The sequence below is a fragment of the Nansenia antarctica genome (genome assembly GCF_963989245.1).
Source record: "Nansenia antarctica genome assembly, chromosome: 10".
NCBI classification, from domain to species: Eukaryota; Metazoa; Chordata; class Actinopteri; order Argentiniformes; family Microstomatidae; genus Nansenia; species Nansenia antarctica.
In genome coordinates, this window is record NC_137680.1 from 8962743 (window position 1) to 8982664 (window position 19922).

General features: G+C 43.2%; 3 protein-coding genes across 5 annotated transcripts in view; 2 read left to right on the top strand and 1 right to left on the bottom strand.

Annotated features, from left to right (window-relative positions):
* The window catches only part of LOC308166379 (chromobox protein homolog 3-like), a gene marked incomplete at its 3' end in the record, with an annotated part of 245305 nt that overhangs the window by 62922 nt on the left and 162461 nt on the right, over nucleotides 1–19922 (top strand). The window lies entirely within an intron of this gene.
* The window catches only part of slc4a7 (solute carrier family 4 member 7), a 45837-nt gene that overhangs the window by 10518 nt on the left and 15397 nt on the right, over nucleotides 1–19922 (bottom strand). For all 3 annotated transcript variants that reach the window (XM_080540658.1, XM_080540659.1, XM_080540660.1), the window contains exons 3-13: nucleotides 16866–17006; nucleotides 16396–16534; nucleotides 16128–16288; nucleotides 15486–15674; nucleotides 12806–12921; nucleotides 10727–10884; nucleotides 9508–9595; nucleotides 8859–9005; nucleotides 8463–8566; nucleotides 6403–6577; nucleotides 5340–5473 (exon numbers count right to left, since the gene is read on the bottom strand). In XM_080540658.1, coding sequence (XP_080396784.1) covers nucleotides 5340–5473; nucleotides 6403–6577; nucleotides 8463–8566; nucleotides 8859–9005; nucleotides 9508–9595; nucleotides 10727–10884; nucleotides 12806–12921; nucleotides 15486–15674; nucleotides 16128–16288; nucleotides 16396–16534; nucleotides 16866–17006 — 1552 coding nt within the window. The remainder of the gene's footprint in view (nucleotides 1–5339; nucleotides 5474–6402; nucleotides 6578–8462; nucleotides 8567–8858; nucleotides 9006–9507; nucleotides 9596–10726; nucleotides 10885–12805; nucleotides 12922–15485; nucleotides 15675–16127; nucleotides 16289–16395; nucleotides 16535–16865; nucleotides 17007–19922) is intronic.
* Nucleotides 319–4597, top strand: LOC308166378 (complement C1q-like protein 2). Its single transcript, XM_080540661.1, has 4 exons — nucleotides 319–544; nucleotides 1159–1209; nucleotides 3661–3789; nucleotides 3865–4597. The coding sequence occupies exons 1-4, from the start codon at nucleotides 376–378 to the stop codon at nucleotides 4146–4148; spliced, it is 633 nt and encodes a 210-aa protein (XP_080396787.1). The 5' UTR covers nucleotides 319–375; the 3' UTR covers nucleotides 4149–4597.

The following is a 19922-nucleotide window of genomic DNA, read 5'->3' on the forward strand; positions in this document are numbered from 1 at the left end:
GAGAGAGAGAGAGTTAGACACATATGCACACACTACATTGATTGCCCTGAAGGCACAGAACATAATGGTGGCATTTCCCATGGCTTGAGTCAATTCCTCCTTTTTTGTGACAAGACCACTGTTGGACCATTGGTTATGTAACAATCTAGAAACCCTGAAAACTCTTCAGCATGCTAAGAGGATCAATAGTCAACCCCCATGACCTGGTAAACAAAGATTTCCCCACTGTGAGACCAGACGGAGGAGATCTCCAATTTGTGTGTGTGTGTGTGTGTGTGCTTGGCAGTCTCTATAAAAGCACAGGGGAATAGGATCAACGTTACTTGATGCCCTTCTCTCTGCAGACAGACACACACACACATCCTGTAAGAGACCATGGCACCACATTGCTTGTCGCTGTTGACCCTAGCCTGCCTGTGTTTGGCTGCAGCCACCCAAGCGGGAGGGAACGACACCGCATTGGAAGAGATCGGAGACAGCTTGGAGTTTGAGAACATCACTGACATTCGAATCCTCATGGCGGGCCTCATGACTCAGAACAGGGGTAAGCTTGGGCACATGGATAACCACATTTTCAATGTGGCATAGCTTGTCAGAGTTTGAAATGCTAATAATGAAACGCTAATAAATGATTTATATCTGAATTATGTGATTCTGTCTGCGTTTACTGCATTGTGGAAATGAAAAGGGCCTAATAATGATTAATAATTACATACTCGAGAAAGGGCTATTATTTTTTCTCAGTTGCAGAGTGTGGTTTAGCAGAAAAAGTTACCCAAAAGTGTTATTTTTTCATTTCTATGGGTGGGTGTGTGTGTATGTGTGTGTGTGTGTGTGTGTGTGTGTGTGTGTGTGTGTGTGTATAAAGAATGGGATTGATATGTTGACATGGCAAATAGTACTGCTAGCCTCTCAAGGATGTTGCACTATTATATATTTTAAATGCATGCTGTGTCATTTTCTTCTTGATAGCTTGTGTGTTGTCGCATTTTTACGCTGTCAAAAATGGGGCCTGTGTGTAAGTACTCTTCAGTGTGTGTGTTTGTGTCATTAAGTGTGCAGTGGGTATGTTTGTATTCTATGACACTGTAAAGTGGAAGTGTATAGACTTTGTACTTTGGGTGCACTATCCCTTTAACTACTGCTCCTTGTTGACAGAACTGACACAGAGATTGCAGACGGTTGAGAAAGATCTGAAGACCATCAAAGGTAGGAAACCTCTTCAGTAAGAGTGGCATGGTTACGATCAAAGAACACCATGACAACAAACATGTCTGGAGACAAACATACAGTAGCTAGCCTGAATATAAAGCGGAATGTGATAATAAAATATGTATATTTGATATTCAAGACTCTGCTAGTGCAAGTAACGTGTTACGTAAAGTGCTTATTTGATTATTTTTTATTTTGATTATTTGACAGTACTCAGGGCTTGACATTAAGCTTTTTCAGGTACTTGTCCTTCGGACAAGTGAACGTATCTTTTACTTGTCCGAGAGCTCAAGTTACTTGTCCAAATCCAAAGATTTTGAAAAAGCAATAATATGAATAATAATATATTATACTCTCACTGGCCACTTCATTAGGTACACCTTTTTCAACTGCTTGTTAACGCAAATATCTAATCAGCCAATCATGTGGCAGCAACTCAATGCATTTAGGCTTGTAGACATGGTCAAGACGATCTGCTGAAGTTCAAATGGAATGGGAAATAAAGGTGATTTAAGTGACTTTGAACCTGGCATGGTTGTTGGTGCCAGGCGGGCTGTTGCGTGATATTATAGTGTCAATATGGACCAAAATCTCTGAGGAATGTTTCCAGCACCTTGTTGAATCTATGCCACAAAGAATTAAGGCAGTTCTGAAGGCAAAAGAGGGGGTCCAACCCCAAGGTGTGCCTAATGAAGTGGCCAGTGAGTGTATGTGTATGCAAATAACACATTTGACTACTATTGATTTGATAATGATGTATCCTTAATTTTCAAATGTATTCAATATTTTGTAATTATTTAAAAACGTAACCCCTAACCCTAACCCTTTTTGATTAAGATTGGCCACAAAAGGGATGAATATCTAGGAATATTTACAAAAAATGTTTGTAACTATAGTCTCTCCCCAATGGAAGCAATCTTATTTGCTAGCTTTTGGATAGTAGCCTATCCTATATTCAAATTGAGAAATCTATAATTAGTGTCATTCTGAAGTTCGTATTGCGATGTGCTGGTCTTAAAACTTCAAACCTAAAATATACGATCGCATCGAACTACATGAAAATAAGCGGCATTGAGAAGAAGCGAATACGCGTTCACGTGAATGGCACTAGTGACAGGAGACCCACAACACTATGGCTGCGTTCGTAAACTCGCTCTGGAATCTGATCAGCACTCATGGAATGCCTTTTGTCCAATCACGTCTTTATGACGTTGAACGCAGTGTGCGCTCTGGCGCTCTGAGCGAATTTACGAACTATGACGATAATGAACTACGAGAGACTGAAATAGCGAGAATGAGGCGCGGCATCGCTTTGCTTGCTTTTTTTTTTTACTATTCAGATCGGAAGGAGGAATTCATGTTTGCAGATATTAATACATATTGATTTCTTTTTTTGTTTTGACTTGTCCATCGGACAACTGCAGGAGGAAGTCCACTTGTCCGAACATAAAATGTACTTGTCCCGGACAAGTGGACAAGCCTTAATGTCGAGCCCTGCACTATTTCAAAACAGTCAATTGGCCAAAAGGTGAGGTCTGAAAAGCTTTGCACTCTTCTCTTTGCACCATATCACTTTAGCTGCACCGTCACGAGTAGGGATGGGAATTGATAAGATGTTATTGATACCGATTCCATTATAGATTCTGCTTATCAGTTTGATTCTTTATCGACACTCTTATCGATTCCTGATACATTTTCTGAGTGGAAAAAAAGTAGGCCTACACAGGTTCAGTGTCAACACAAGCTATTATCTTGAGTCTCTGAAAACTGTATAATATCTGAACATAACATTTGAGCATAAATAAAATTAGCTCGAGAAGCTGGCTGCTGAAAACTGTCAGCGTTTTCTTCTTATGCAGTTAGCATCTGTTGATAAGCATAAACGGTTGTGCTATAAGCAGCAAGCACATCAAAAGACAAAGCTTAATAATAAACACATTCGCAAATACATTCATAAATACACTCTGCAAATCTGCTCTGGTTTCAGAGCGCTCATCATAGAGAGCAGTTAATTTATGAACGGTTACCGTAGTTAAAAGTATTTACAAACTAACTGTAAACATGCCGGATTCCAACAATAACATTACCATCATTTAGCTGGCGGCCAACAATTTTACGTTATTGTGTTAACACTAACATTGACGTTAGCTAGCTTTCTGTTGCTAACTTTAGTGATGTTGACAGTAGATACTCATTAACTAACATTGCCATTTTCATCTTTTAAAACTCTGTAAGTTCATTGAAAAAGATAGTAGAGTATTGAGGTGGTCTATATAAAACTATAAAAATAATTCGAGGGGAGCATTTAAAAACAACTGAAGTTTAAAAAATATTGTCAAAACAAACGGACAAAAGATGTGTGACATACGAACAGAGAGATTGATCCAGAGATTGACCCGATGTCTTCATGCTGCTAAGTAGGCTGAATTATTATTTTTTTGTTGGCAGAAATACCTAAGGTGGCATTTGCTGCATCATTGGGAGGCAATGGGCTCCAAAAGACTTTGTTTAACAACAAAGAACTAATCTACAGAGATGTCTTGACCAATGTCGGTGGTGCATATGACTCAGAGACAGGTAATGCACAGACACACCACACACCCACACACACACTTTTTTTGTACAACATGTTGAAAATAATCTGCTCCTCAGGTGTGTTCGAGGCACCAGTCCGTGGCGTCTACTACATTCACTTCACAACCAATGCCCCCTCCAACTACCCCATGAGCTCCGTGCTCTACAAGAACGGAGTCCAGATCATGCTGATCGCCCACGAGTCGCCCTCTGGTGAGGGCAGCGACACGGCTTCTAACGGGGCTACCTTCCTGCTGGAGGAAGGAGACAAGCTCCAGATGGTACTCTGGAAGGAGACCCAGATCTGGGACAACAGCAACCACCACAGCACCTTCACTGGCTTCCTGCTCTTCCCCATGTGAGGGAGGAGTCCTGGACTTGACCGTGTAATATATGTGCTTGGTTGCAAAATGGTCAAATAAACTACACAGGACTGAAAACAGATGAGCAGTATTGTTCATATGTGACACCACAAGACAGTCTTTTGATCAACCAGTTGCTGAAGTAATTTTTTTGTTTTTTTACATATTCTGAAACTACAGATTGTAAGCATTCAAATTATGTGTCATACATATAGATAGATAGTAGATGTCTATAGATGTCCATCCATAGGTCATGAGAGTGATGCCTTGGATAAGTCGTGGACAACTGTAGTTTGTGCTTGTTTCTAAAGGGCTGGTATGATTTGCTGGCTGAAATGTGGAGGAGGGAACTACTATGTAACAAGGCTCAATTACTTTCAACATATGTTTAAAACCTGTGCTCTCGACAAGGGATTATGGTCCGCTGTTATAAAAACACCTATAGCGTTTGTTATTGTTTTGTCTGACTTGTTAGCGAGAGGCTGCTTAAATGCCATAGCTGGATTTGCACTTCACTCAGTTTTTTTTACCTGTGATCTTCACAATCGGGTGATGTCGACTCAAATGAGTGTGCAAGTTCGACGCACAGCCAGCTGCATACCCGATTGCAGTTGAACAATGCCGGCATATAGCTTTGGTCTGATCCACCTGTCTTTGTCCATTGTCATTGTAGGTAACTGAGAAACTGTAATTTTCCCCAAACAGGAGATTTAAGGGATGCTGGAGGAACTTCAAGCTCTAGTTTATCTGTGTTCGTCGTAAAGACTGCTGAATTACTAACAATCTCTCTGTGGTGTGTGTGTGCGCATGCGTACTGGCTGAGATTTTTTCAGTGGGTAAAAGAGCTCTGCATTCGTTCGGTACACACACAAACTGAACCGAAGGCCGCTTAGGGGTAGGGATGCATGCAAATGTTGGTTATTTTTGCTTTTGACTAACCAAGCCACATTAACCGGTTAATAACAGACTAGAAAGTTCCAAAATCTAAAAGACGTAACCCACAGAAAATACAATACATCAGTTGGTAGGTGGGTAGAGAGGATGATGTACGAGCAAGCAGCAAGACAAAAAGAGGTGGGAAAGGAGTCAACTGTACCGTCTTGACAAAAGGTCAGAACACCGTTAGCCAGAAACTGTCCAGTTGCTGAGAAGAATGGCAATGATTGGGATGTAGCCCCAGAATTAGCTCACCTGCAAAACTTGAAGAGGATCTTCTCAAAGACTAGGACTGGACCGGTGCTACCCAGGATGGTGAGAGGCTGGCCCGCAAACATGGAGAAGGCCACGCCAGTCAGAGATGCCCCAAACAGAGACTCAATCGCACTCTGTGTGGGGGGAGTGGGGGGGAAAAGAGAAAGAGAGAGAGAGAGAGAGAGAGAGAGAGAGAGAGAGAGAGAGAGAGAGAGAGAGAGAGAGAGAGAGAATGAATGACATCCCTGATTATCATCCCGCAATTAATCTGAATGGCTCTTGTTTGAGCTTCCTTGGTCATAATCCACAACATAAATATAAAAAACCCCTAGAAAATATATACCCCTATAGAAAATATATAACTAAAGTGCCCAGTTTTGGATTCTCGGTCTGGTCCGCCGATTTCGTATGGTTGGGGAAACCCATACTATATTCCACATCTGCCATTTTATTCAATTTTTTATTTTTGAAATTTTAAGTGACCTTTTACAAATTAAAACAACTCACAGGATACTGTCACGTAATTCATCCAGTTTGTAATTATTGTTTATTTAGAATGAAGAAAAAAAAACATAACACAATAATACAAATACAAAATTAAAAATGTAATTAAAATATACAATTAATATCAGCTGGGAAAATGACGACACAGACATGGGCTACTGTTTCACAACAAGCCTATTCATTATAATTGCTCAACAATGGTGGGTGTTTTCCAGAGGTGAAATGCCTCAAATAAAACATGTTGAAAAGGCCAGTTGACTCGCTACTGCTGTCACAGTACCCCCACGATACTATCATTCAACCATGAACCTTTTAAACACTGCCCTCTAGTTGAACGTAACGGTACAGCTGCAGCACATGCCAACAGCATTTATCTTGTGTGTTTGGGACAATAGACAGAGGGTAGTGTGAACATTGCTGAATACCTGTATCCAACCTTTAGAATATTATTTACAATAAATCAATCGCGATACCAATAAATACATGACAATACTGATCAGTGGCTGCATCACAATATCAATGAAGGAGTCGACCACTAACCCCCAACCTTGGCACTTACTATGTTTCCCTTGGTGGCCTCTCCCAGTAGCCCTCCGAAGGTGATGACGGGGGACATGCAAGCGCAGTAGAGGAAGAGGACGGAGGCCAGGCACTGCAGATTGAGAGCATCCCGGATGTCACTGAAGAGAAACGGAACCTTCCTCCTAATGTCCATCACCAAGCCCCCAAAGATCCTGACAAATTGAGAAGAAAAGAAAGAGATTAGAGATAAAGATTGAGGGGGATGGGGGAGAATAACGTGATGAAAGTGAAAGATTCAAGTCAAAGAAGACAGAGGGAGAGTAAGACAGTGGAAGAGAGTAAAAGAGTGAGGAAAAAAAGAGCATTTCTAGAATCCAGTTGATCTATGGTAACTATCATCCAGCTAGTTTCAGTCATACAGCTTCTCTGATACTGGCGGCCACTTCAGTGGAAAATTACGATGTCTTGACTTCCACTACAATTTCTGAAAGAAATATACACTCTTTTTGTATAAATCAAACACTCTCTTAATGTATTTTACCCCATCTTGCTAGAAAAGATACACTGTTACTAGCATAGAAATGCCTATGAAGTTCGTGGTTGTATAATCACTAATTGTTGCTCGCTGCCTTGCCGCCTAAAGCACTGCATCAGGTACACTGGCAACAACTGTAATGTCTTTTTCCACTCTGCTTTTAAGGCCACTGTACAAAAGTGTCAGACCTTGATTTATTGTAGGAAAAAGCGTGTTTGATGGACACAGCACCTAATGCAGTAGGCCTAACACATTTGGGAATAATATTTTTGAGAAATAGAAAGCAAGACTGATAAATTGAAATTCAAATTTCAATTGATCAAGCACTAAAGGTTCCGGTGACTTTTCAGTCTGGCTAAGAATGCAGCCGAATGAGTGTAGCCTAACAAAGTGCAGCATAATTTAATACTGTCACTACATCAATATGGAAAGCAGAGTTGTGGAAACTAGGTTTCTAGCCAGTTGCCTTAATAACCAAATAATTATTTGTCTGTGCAAATATTTTGTCTCTGCTAACGAATTTGGGAATAATTATGAGAAATCAACACAAAGCTGTAAGAAGCAAGGCTGATGGAAATAATGACTGCACAATATTTTGTCTTAGCCTATTGGTGAAATATCTGTTTGAAGTAAAGGCATCTTATATCAATACAGAGTCAGTACCATAGTAGCCTAATGGCGGCCAAACAATTGTTCTCTTTGGTCACAGATGGTGATGGCACCAAGAGGAGCACCCCTGTGCTCAACAGGGACACAGCATTGTTTCATAGTAAAACGTTTATGAATAAATCTGCTTCATTCACAGGCTTCCCCATCACTCTCCTTTTATGGAAGGGCGCTACATCATGTATGGGGGACATGTTTACTGTACACTTGTTTTTATTTGCCTAGGTTTAGTTAGAAGAAAAGCTGTGTTTTTTACATAATGGGAGAAGCCTGTGTTTCTGAAGAAGGGAGCAGGACCGTCACCATCTCACCAACAGACCATATACTGAAATGTGAGAAGACTCAAGTGGACACCTGAAAAACCTTCGAGACCGACCTCATGAAAAAGCTAATTTCTCTACTTTAATGCTGATGTAATGAGGTTCTGAGGGGTCCACTCTGTTTTCTTTCACCAAAAGGGACTTAAAACAAATCCAATGTGTCTGTGACTGTGGGTGACATGTGTGTCACACAGTATTTTAAATACGATGGTCGTTTGCCTGAGCCTGCCTGCAGTGCCGGATGGGTTGTGCCTAGACGCTACATTGCTATGGACGTGAAATTAAGTCAACTCACATTTAGCTATGAGAGTTTCACTGGCCTGCCTGACAGCTGTCAGTGTTCGCTAGCAAAATATTAACATAAATGCACTTATACTGTAAGTTTTTGCTCAAAATCTATTCTACAGAAGGTTAGTTGATGCCCATGGGAAAACAGGTTCCTTTTGATATTCTATTAGTGCCAGGTATATAATCATGCAGTATGCAAGTAATTAGCATGTATTTTTTTTCGAGCTCTGGCTGTGTGTGTGTGTGTGTGTGTGTGTGTGTGTGTGTGTGTGTGTATGTGTGTCTCACCTCCCGGTCTTCTGTAGCTCTGGGCCTGCTTGGTGTTCCATCTCTTTGATGCTATCAGACGTGTGAGCCGAGCCGTTGGGCAGTGAGGGTATTTTTCTCTTCTCCTGTGGATGGGGAATATACCGCCAGCAGGCCAGACCAGGTTACTGCACAACTCCCAACATTGCCTTACAACAGAGCCATCATCACCCTTACATGTTCAATTGCAGTCAGCAAGCATTATAAGTTAACTCTGTAAAATAGTCGTAACAAAACCAGTTTTTGGCATCTTTGGAATTAATTTATCAATCACTTTTACTTTTTCCTGGCAACCCATTCTGAATTTTATTCATATAATTCTCTCATTTTCTTTGGCCTATTTCATGAGCTGAATTAGTGTGGGTAGGGAACCCTCACCTGAGACGGGACGCTCTTGGGGGGCTCGATTCGTATCGTGGGGTCCCACTCTCCTGGGGGAAGCACCGTTACCTGGTCCAGGAACTCATCAATCCCTGAGAGGAGGTCGACTCTGTCTTTGGCCTTGTAAGCTACGTCATGGAAAATCTGCCAAGGGACAAGGTCAGACATTGGAGTGCTTATAGGGGAAGTTTACCCAAAATCCACAATGCAAGTCTCAAACTATCTAAATGTCATGTGTAACTGTATCATAGCTATGGAAACGCAAGGTCTGTGTTTACTTCCTAAAAAAGTATCATAATGCGTTGAAATACGTCAGATAAAGGTTTTTGCACTCCTGAGATTCCCAGAGAGCTGCATGTTAGCTCTTGCGCTGTTCAACAGAAGGACCTCGCCTGATCAAATTGGCAATTTGGAACATCAGGACTAATGAGGGAATCAAAGCGAGATATCTTGACTCAAAAGTAATTTAAAAATGCAATATTTCATCATAGTGGCTTCAGGCAATTATTGAATGCAAAGGATTGTTGACCAAATCATTTTAAAATAATTTGGTCAACAATCCATTGCATGCAAAAATTGCCTGAAGCCACTATAATAGAATATTGTATTTATACTAAACATTTAATTGTACCAACCCAAAGCTTACCTCGTCAGTCATCAGAGTGGCGATGGATCGACCAATCTCATGGTACTGTGGCCCCTTCCCATACGGCCCCAACAGCAGGAAGAGAAACCTATCCAGTGACAGCGCAGCTTTAACCAAGGTACAGCAGATACATACACCAACACACACATACTGTACATATACAGTAGGTAGAAGTTTAGAAACTTCCCACTGCTGTGACGATGTCACGGGAGTCCCGCAACGGCGCCTGTGAGTTTGTTTTCCCCCCAGGTCTTTCACCTCAGCAAAACAACCACCATCACTGAGCATGACGGATATGCTTACATTGCAAGACTACTGTAGTTTTCTGTATGAGTTGTTTCAAAGCGCTGCATTTGTACAGTATAATAGCCTCGGTAGGCTAAAACATTTGGTCTAGCTTGTATACAGAACTTTAACTTTAAGGTGGAAGAGATATGAAGGATGTTTGATAAGAGAATGGTTGTTGCCTCCATATGAGTATGCACTGTACGCTGCAGTTTGAGCCATATAGCCTCAGTATGCAAAAATAAAAATAGGCCTAGCTTGTATAGCTTAACTTTATCTTCAACGAATTTAGTCAGCCCAGTTGCCACTTGTATTCATTAAAAAAAAAAAATCACTGACAGGTTTGTGTGGTGATCCTCTTATTCACATGTTTTCAAGCCAGCCAGGAGTTGAACGTCATGTCATGGACCAGAATCTCAATGGAATGATTCCAACATCTTGTGATATCAATGCCACGAAGATAATGAGGCTGTTTTGAGCGCAAAGCGAGGTCCTACCCAGTATTAATATATAAGTGTTCTAATAAAGTTCTCTGTGAGTGTACATCTGCATGTCTGCCATAACTGCAGACACACACACACACACACACAAGCTGAGTGTGCAGTGCTGGCCTGGTTACTCATCCCCCATAGTAGCTGTAACAGTACTAGAAGGGATAATGTGAGCTAGCACAGCGCAGTATGGTTCAGTGTGTAAAGCCCCAAAGCAAGTCTTTTTTTTCGGAGTAGGGCAGTCCCACTCATATTTTCATTTTTCTTTTATTGTGATAGAGATAGTTGAGAATTGACAGGAAGGATGGGTGAGAGAGAGAAAAGGGATGACATGCAGGATATGTCCGCGGCCGGAATCGAACCGGGAACCCTGCGGTTACACGGTCGACGCTTAGCCCACTACGCCACCTAAGCGCCCCCCCTAAGCAAGTCTGGGTAGAAACCTGGTGGGCACAGGGACCTCGGTCAGGCCAGTGAGCAACACAGCAGGGGCCAGCCGGATGAAGGCGATGATGGGCCTCTCCAGGAAGTCCACCTCCCCCACCAGCACGTTGGAGGCCTCGGCGCCCGGGGGGATCTTTTTCATAAAGTTCATGTCCACCTGAAGGGTCAAAGGGCAGAGGGTAAAGGAGCTAGAACACCTCAACGTTGTTTGATTGTCAAGGTTTTGTTTGTTTGTCTGTATGTTTGTTTATTTGTTGATTAGGATCACGTTAGGAGAAGAGTCCATCTAAGATTAAATAAATGAATAACATACATAGTGTAATGAATCAAGACACATTTGAATGACACAATGATCAACAGATAAAACAACTGATTACTACAACAACATTAACAGTTTATATTGCATGTTCATGCTTTTGTAACGTACAGTAGCAGTCCCACAGATTAGCCGGGACAATCAATGGGATGGCACAGTACAGGTCACACGCCTAGTTCCAAAAATGTCCCCATGACCCCACGTTAAGGTAGATCCATGACGCAATGGTTACTTTTTTTGTGCCAATGGAAACACAAAACTCAGACTTAAGGCAAAGCTCCTGTGTTTATTTGTTAGGTAAAATGTGGTATCCCCACTCAAGTATTTTATTTTATTTTTTATTGGATAGAGATGGTAGAGAAAGCAGGGCATGGGCCACATTCAAACCCACGCTGACATGGACATGCACTGTAGGCCATGTTGCTAGACCACTGGACCTCCCCAGGCCATACCGGTGTCAAAAGCAACAATATAAATGGTCCCAGCTCTGACCTGAGACTGGATGATATATACACATACAGTGGGGGAAATAAGTATTCAACAAATCAACAACTTTTTAATTCAACATATTTCCATTGCAGCTATTCACATGTAATTTAGACCAGACACTGGTATTCAGTAAATAAAACTACACAGCTAAAGCAATTGCAACACTCCAATCCATAAAAAGTTATGCGCAATAAAGAGGAACAAAGTAGACCCAAAGTAGACACATCAGGGAAATAACTTTTTTCACGTGTCTACTATTGATGCCTGAAAGTACATTTGCACATACTGCAAAATGTAACCACATCTGTTTTGCAAGTATGGTTGGAAAAGTATTGTACGTTTCAGAAACAATACTGTCTCATCTCTACACAGAATTATATTTAGGCAAAAGTTTTAGATATATTTATTATTATCATTTTGTAAGGATCACATTTTATTTTCTTCTCAATATGTTATAGTGCCCTGAAAAGTATTTCCACAGCCTACTTTACACAAGCGGATAGTACCAAATTCACAACACTGACTACAATCATTGGATTATGTCACAATAATCAAAGCATCTTCATCAGTTTTCAGTTGAAGTATGGAACAAGTTACACACAACAAACACGTCGCTGGCAGGCAACACTCCACTGGCCACTGACACGGTACAACAAGGGACGACACTCCACTGGCTACTGACACGGTACAACAAGGGACAACACTCCACTGATTGGCCCAAAGCCAGTGATTGACAAGAGAGAGGACTTACTGCAGGCCTCCGGGGGCCCCCTCCCAGTGAACCACAACTACAGTGGCAGTCCTGCTGAGGTCGGGACAAACAGGGTACATGATACAACACAGCTTATTTCAGATCACACTCATCTGGGTTCAACCCCTTTTCATTCGTTATCTCTTTTTTGCACACTTCCAGTGCAAGTTTTACATGGCACATTAGGAAAACAGTAACGTTTTGTGCTTTTTTTGTAACCATTTAAGAAACTAATGTATAAACATGTTAGTATGTTGAAAAAAAATGATATCCCTAAAAAAAATCACACAGAGGTCTCCCGAAAGAGTGGAGCAGTGCCACCTTGAGCAGTGCTCATGTGATGTATGGAAGTGCTATTTCTACCTGAAAGATGCAACATCTTGTCCCTTAAGGGTGCAATGGGTAACTTCTTTATCCCCTGTAGATGACTAACAATCACTGCTCAAACACGTTTTGTTTAATTTGACAGTAAGGCTGAGAGGTTGATTGTCTGGGTGCACAGCAGGAAGGAGGTAGCGTTACCTTGCTGAAGTCTACAGTGCTGTTTTCTCGACTGCCACCTGCACCGTTGATGCGAGACTCGCTGGGTTTGCTGTTCTCCAGGTTCCCAGGGGCAGACTGTGGGGATGCCAAAAGACCTGCCCGAAAGGAGGAAGGGGGGTGGGGGTCAGGAGGAAGGGGAAGAAGGTACAAGTGGTCAGTTGAGTGGTAAAAATAACTCAACGGTTTGTTTGTACCAGAACATCAACATCAATGATTCAGTGATGTGACATGGCCATGAGTAGAGGGTTCACTGAAGAAGGCTGGAGAGAGAATCACCTCTTCCTCTGCCTGTCATATCACTGAATCTTCATTTAATCAGTTAGGCAAATCAATCGATCGAACAAAAGAGAAGAAAAGATAGGTCTGTTGTAGGAAGGCAACATCATCTGCTACAGCTATCCTTTCAACTCCCCCTGCCCATCCCACTCAGTCAACACAAACACTATAGGAGCTGGGATTAGGCAGATTAGTCCTGGAATGTGGTCCAACGGAGCCCTACGTCAGTACCTGGTTCTTATTGCAATTCGCATGATCGCATTGGATCAGAACTTGAGATCCACACATAACACATCTGTGTGAAGCTCCCCATACCGTCTCTGTCTGGTGACAAAGCCTAGGCAGTCCATTTGCCTTTGATGAAGCACTTGCAATGATATCGCACAGATTCCTGACAAACATGCTCTCCACAATGTGCACATCGGCATGACACACGCACACGCACACGCACACGCACTCTCACTCATAAACTGTTGAAAAGATGAGATAGGAGGTGGGAAGATTTAGTGAGGTTAGGTGGGATGACGAAGGTGAGGAGGAGGAGGAGGAGGAACAGTGGTCTCATGCTGGATATTTGCCTTCTGGAAGGGGGAGCAGCAGAGCAGGGCGGGCAGGGTCCGGCCTCCTCCTCTTCCGGCGGGAACACCACCACCATGGGGATACGCCCACCCCCCCACTCTGCCCTACACACCCTAGCATCCAGCAGTGCCTCTGGGTCAGTCAAGAGTGGGGTGGGAAGGGGTCGGGGAGCCGTGCCGTTTGGATAGAGGGAGGGGGTGTGTGTGTGTGTGCAGTGGGTGGCTAAGGAGGAGGGACCCCCGGGACTCCCTGGAGGGGTGGCGGGGGGAAGGCTGCGTTGGAGGAGGAGAGGAGGTGCGGTGCAGGAGGGAGAGGCGGGAGGTAAAGAGACCTTGAAGAGAGGTTGGGTGGGTAAAACAGAACAGGACAGTAGGAGGGATGGAGGAAAAATAAAAAAAGGAGGGCAGGGAAGAGGGAGAATTCAGAGAAATTAAGTTGAGAGGGGGAAATCATAATCATGTAAGCAGAGGAGCAATGCTTGTCATGGCAGGAGGGGCAGGCAGGAGAGATTTGGTTTAAAAGCATATTAAGTTCCCCCAAAAATTAAAAAAATTAAAAAATGTTGCCATTTAGCAGACGCTTTTATCCAAAGCGACTTACAATTACGAATTACAGGGACATTCCCCCTGGAGTAACTGAGGGCTAAGTGCCTTACTCAAGGGCACACACTAGTAGTGGTGTGGTTTCAGGCGGGATTTGAACTCACAACCTTCCGATCACAAGTCCAACTCACTATCCACTAGACCACCACTACCCCCACTACACCACTACCCCCTTTTTACAGAAATTACAGGGGCATATTCAATGAAACGTGACACAGAGCCAAATCGAACAAAGTACAATGTAAGCAGCAGAGCTGCATTGAACCAGGAGTCATTAGAAGATCAGGATAGCTGTTACATTACAAACAGGAGTGAACACGTTCCTTGGAATAACAACCACGTTGAGCAACCTTTTGCAACATTGTGCAATGTTAGGGAAACTGTCCCAGGTTACATCACACTACTACAATACTAAGGATTTGCCCAAGGGTCACTCACATACAAACAAATCACAGGAGGCAAGTGGAAGCTATCCAATCACAATGACTAAACTGAAGACAGATTGATAAGTTAGGACATTAGCATAACTCATTTAGTTGGCTTCATTTGGTTGGCTAAAACAGCAGTTTGCAAAGAGGTAGCCTTTCAGCTTCATATTGGTAGACTCTCACCCTCATTCCAGAACAATACACTGCAAACCCAAATCCTATAAAACTATCACAGTGCTCAGTCATCAACAACAAAACACAAATGGGCAAATCACACACTAGCACAGTGGTTCTCAACCCTCTCCTCGGGAACCCCCAGCCGCTCCACATGATCTGTTCCACCACCAGCTCACCTGATTCAACTGATCAAGTACAAACCATAATTGCTTTGTACTTGATCAGTTGTGCACCATCAGGTGTGCTGGTGGTGGAACAGATCAAATATGTGGAGCGGCTGGGGGTCCCAGAGGAGAGGGTTGAGAACCTCTGCAATAGCACAAGGACATGCACCAAACAGAGAGGCCCGTCGTCGTGTCACTCAAGTTACCTCAGCCAATTGTACCCGCATCTTTACAAACTCAACCCACTTCTGTTCTGAGGAATATCTGTCAAAAGATGTCCAAACTCCAACAATCTGGGTGTCAACATAGACATTAGCAAAATAGAAAGGAAAGGAACCCTGTACAGTACACCCTTCTTCCCCCCGAAAGATAATAAAGAGAAATAAAGCGAGGAAGAAGAAACAGAGGAGTGTGGCGACAAGGCGGGCCTCACCGTTTCGCTCCAACAAGTGTGGGTCCGAGTGTTTCTTGCCGATGTCAGCGAAGGAGCGCACCAGCGGGATGCGGTTGCTGAGCTTCTTCTCATTCTGGTGGTGGTGCCTCTTCAACATGGCCTCCCTCACCTTCGCTCTTACACTCTCCTCCAGCTGTCCCGACGCCACCATGCTGTCTATCACCATGTCTGTGTGTGTGTGTGTGTGTGTGAGTGTGGAGGGGGGAGAATCACAAAGGATAGAGGTTAAAGGAAAGGTTCATATTGTACTCTCAAACTAACCCTCCTTCACATGTACACAAAACATGAGTTAAAAAAGAAATAAACGACACAGGACATTCTCCTATTCAGGGGTTCCATCACCACTCATTGATATTAAAGTGGATCAAGACGAACACACAGACTGGTATAACACTGAAATGTAAATGGACTGACTTATATAGCGTCTGGCTTATTCCAAAGTGCTTTACAATGACCTCGCATTCACCTATTCACACACACATTCACACACCAATGGCAGCAAGCTACCATGCAACCAGGGTTCGAACCGCCCGGACTGCCGACCTTGAGATCATTAGATGCCAGCTCTACCTCCTGAGCCACAGCCGCCCCAGATGTCAGCAGAGAGGCGTATACACCCACCTGCAATCTCCTCAATGGAGTTAGCTCTCATGTCCAGCATGACGGTGCCATTGAGGATGCAGCTGCGCAACTCGAACAGGCTGTGTAAGGACAGCGTGGCCACGTAGGGCTTACTCCAGCGCTCGCCGCCATCTTCCACGTCCTCCTCAAACTTCAGCCATCTGCGCACACACACACACAGACACACACAAAAATAATAAGAACAAACTGTTGATATCGTCTAAGTATGAAACGAGTGAGGGATCTGAAGTGAAGGGAGGGCCCATGCCTGGCTGTTTCCTTCCATTCGTAGACGTGTCCTTCCCTGAAGGAGAGCTCATCCAGCTCTGTGAAGAGGTCGTGTGGAATGTGCTCTTCGTCGTCATCCTCCGTGCCCAAGATGAACTGCACCCTCTGGGAAGGGGTGTCTGTTGGGTGCAGGGTTAGATGAAGATAATTAGGTGGCATTGGATATTTGATATCATGCTGGAAAAACCTTGTGGCTCAAATTTTGACAGATTTAGATTTGAATTATTGTTTTTACATAAATTGATAGCCATCTCCCTCCATGTTCTGTGAAGGTTTCGTGACTCACGGACCAAAAAAGGTAATTCAAAACACCTTGTGAAATCCCAAGAACACAGGCTGTTGGATGTAAAGATGACTTCATTAGGCCTATTCTAATTTCCAGAAAAGTTGTCTTTTTGAAGATAACATGTCTTTGCAGGGTGCCAACGACATTATGCAGAGCAGTCTTACCGCATGTGGGAGACTCTCGCCCGTCCTCCCGGTCCGAACGGTCTCTCCTCTTACGATGGTGTTTGTGGCCACGGTGGCGATGCCTGCGTTTGCTCTGTCTATCCAGGGGAATGTGGACCCCTACGTAGACCGCCCTGTGACCTATGGGGCAGTGAGGAAGTACAGAGGGTCAGAGGTCATTCACTCAGACAGTGGAAGTGGGCTGGGCGATATTGTTTATTCCTTGGTATGGTGTTGTACAGATGTGATATGTATGTTGCCGCATTTCAGCATCCTATAATAGGGTATTACCTATGCTTACCCTAAAACATTTAGTATATTGTTAAAATGTTGATTTGATTTGATTATTGACACCATCTCTCCTGGTCCAGCGGAAACTCGCATGGGGCAAATTGGGTGCTTTTCTCATGCACTGCCGCCCTTATAGCCTACTTTGCTCATAAAAATACAGTCACATACAGTTGGATGGGTGGATGAATGGTTGGTTGGTTAGTTGGATGGAGGAATTGTTGGATAGTTAGTTAGATAGATCTATAGATGGATAAATGAGAGAAGGATAGATAGATGGATTTGGCAGTATCCAATTTTTGACTGTTAAACCGCCCCCAGATTTTACTGTGGTAAACAGTAGCACCGCAGGATTAATTGTATGGCTTTGAGGGAGCCACCAAATTCAAATGATGAATTAGTGATGCAGCTGGTGAAAAGTGGATCAAAACCATAGCTCCGGCCTTTCCAAGAACATGCTCGAACACTTTCCACAAGCAGGGCTGAAGAATGTGCGTCACGTGACATGCGATTATGAGGCTTCGAAAAAAGAAATGTGGACAGGTTATTTATTTGACAAATGACTGTCTGCAAAAAGTTCTGTCATCACTTTCATAGTGTCTTCAACCACATGGACAGTAGTGATGGACAAACACTCTTAAGGTGTTTATTATACTGTATATGCCCACCCTGCGCAGCAGATTTTTTTAATGATGGTATTGAAACGGACACCGTTGCTATTTTCAAATACCACGGTATACGGCATTAACATATTGCAGCCCAACCCTAATAGATAGATGAGCCTTGGGTAGTTCAATCAACTGAGTAGAGGGTTGGTTAGTTAAGAATGGTAGAGTTGGTTGGTTAATTGGTTGAGAGTGGGTTCAGTGGGGTAGAACTGGTAGAGTGCGTTGTTGTGTAATCATTCTAAGAAAGTGTTCTGCAGTTCTCCTGATGGTTTTATTCAAGAGTTGTGAAGGTTCCATAGCAGTTGCAGTAACAATGTTGGCTCTCCTCAGAATGCTGGCCTGAATCAACATTCCACCATGTTAACTGGATGAGATGTTTTGGAGTTACAAAAACCTTAATAGTTTAAAAGATTTAATAGGTATCAGAAAGCTTTGATCATCATTGATAATTTAGCGTTATTGGCACATTTTACAGTTGAAATGGTTTGAATAGCTTAAAAAGGTGTAAGCACAGTACTGACTAAAATATTTTATATTTTGGTTTCCATAGACCTCCATGCCAAAAAGTGAAATGTCAAGTTGGTATAATTAGCAAAAAAACCCTCAAATCTGTGCAAAAAACGTAGTTTATTGTGCAAGCTTTCAGTCATCGACCTTCTTCAGACAAGTCAATACAGTGGTATAACGGGTTCAAACAACATCACTCGATCAACCAATGCACAACACCTGTGTCACCTAGTGGCTAGGCATCAAGGGAATTGTAGTCCTAGATTTAGTGGACTACAAAATACATGTTCATAAGACAGAAAACACCAAAATACATCAAGTATTTACAATATATATACATAGCAGAACAAAAAACAATAAAGAAATGTTACAAACATGCAGACATCAGGCAGTATGGCCATCATAGGCCATCATAGAGCATAGAACATAGTGTCTAAAGTAATTTATTCATAGCACAACACTCATGTTGAAATCCTCATTCAAACCTAGCGGTTGTAGACTTTCTAGGCAAAGCAGCATTCTGGATGACCTGCAGAGGTCTGATGGCAGAGGCAGGGAGTCCAGCCATGAGTGTGTTGCAGTAGTCAAGGCGGAAGACGATAAGTGCCTGGACCAAGAGTTGTGCTGCTTCTCTGATTAGGAATGGACGTATCCTACTGATGTTGTAGGGGAAGAATTGGCAGAAGCATGCTGTCACTGTGATATTCGCCACACATGATATGTGGTTGTCAAGGATCGCCCCAAGGTTCTTGGCTGTCTGAGAGGAGGTCTGTGATGGAGAAGTCTTGGAGAGGGCAAGCTTTTCCAGGGAGGAAGAGTAGCTCAGTCCTGTTAAGGTTGAGCTCGCGAGGTGGTGGGCTGACATCCAAGCAGAAACAAGTGTTGCCACCTGTGAGTCAGAGGGGGGGGAAAGAGAAGACGAATTGAGTGTCGTCTAGCAATGGTAGGAGAAACCATGTGAGGAAATTAACCAAGCCAAGAGATTTGATGTAGAGAGAGAACGGTAAGGGACGGAGGGGGACCCCAGTGGTGAGGGCTCATGGAGAGGACAGAGCCAGAGATGCCCAGTTCTTCTGACAGGGTGGAGAGAAGGATCGGGTGGTTTACTGTGTCGAATGCAGCAGACAGATCCAGAAGAATGAGAACAGAGGAGAGGGAGGAAGGAAGCTTGAGCAGAGTGGAGGGCCTCTGTGACAGCAAGGAGAGCAGTCTCAGTAGAGTGCCCAGCCTTAAAGCCGGATTGGTGAGGGTCAAGGAGGTTGTTCTGAAGGGAGATAGTGGGACAGTTGGTTAGATACAATGCATTCAAGGGTTTTAGATAAGGAAAGAAGGGATACCGGTCTGTAGTTGTGGACAGAAGACGGGTCAAGAGTTGGTTTCTTGAGAAGAGGCTTGACTCTGGCTGTCTAAAAGGCAGTTGTAACAGATCCTGTGGATAGAGAATTGATTACAGTGTTAAGGAAAGGAAGGAGGTCTTTAGAAATGGATTGGAGAAGGGGGGAGGGGAATAGGATCGAGAGGGCAGGTGGTTGCCCACTTAGATGTGACCAGTTTTAGAATATCATCAGGGGAGAGGGGGGAAAGATCTGATAAG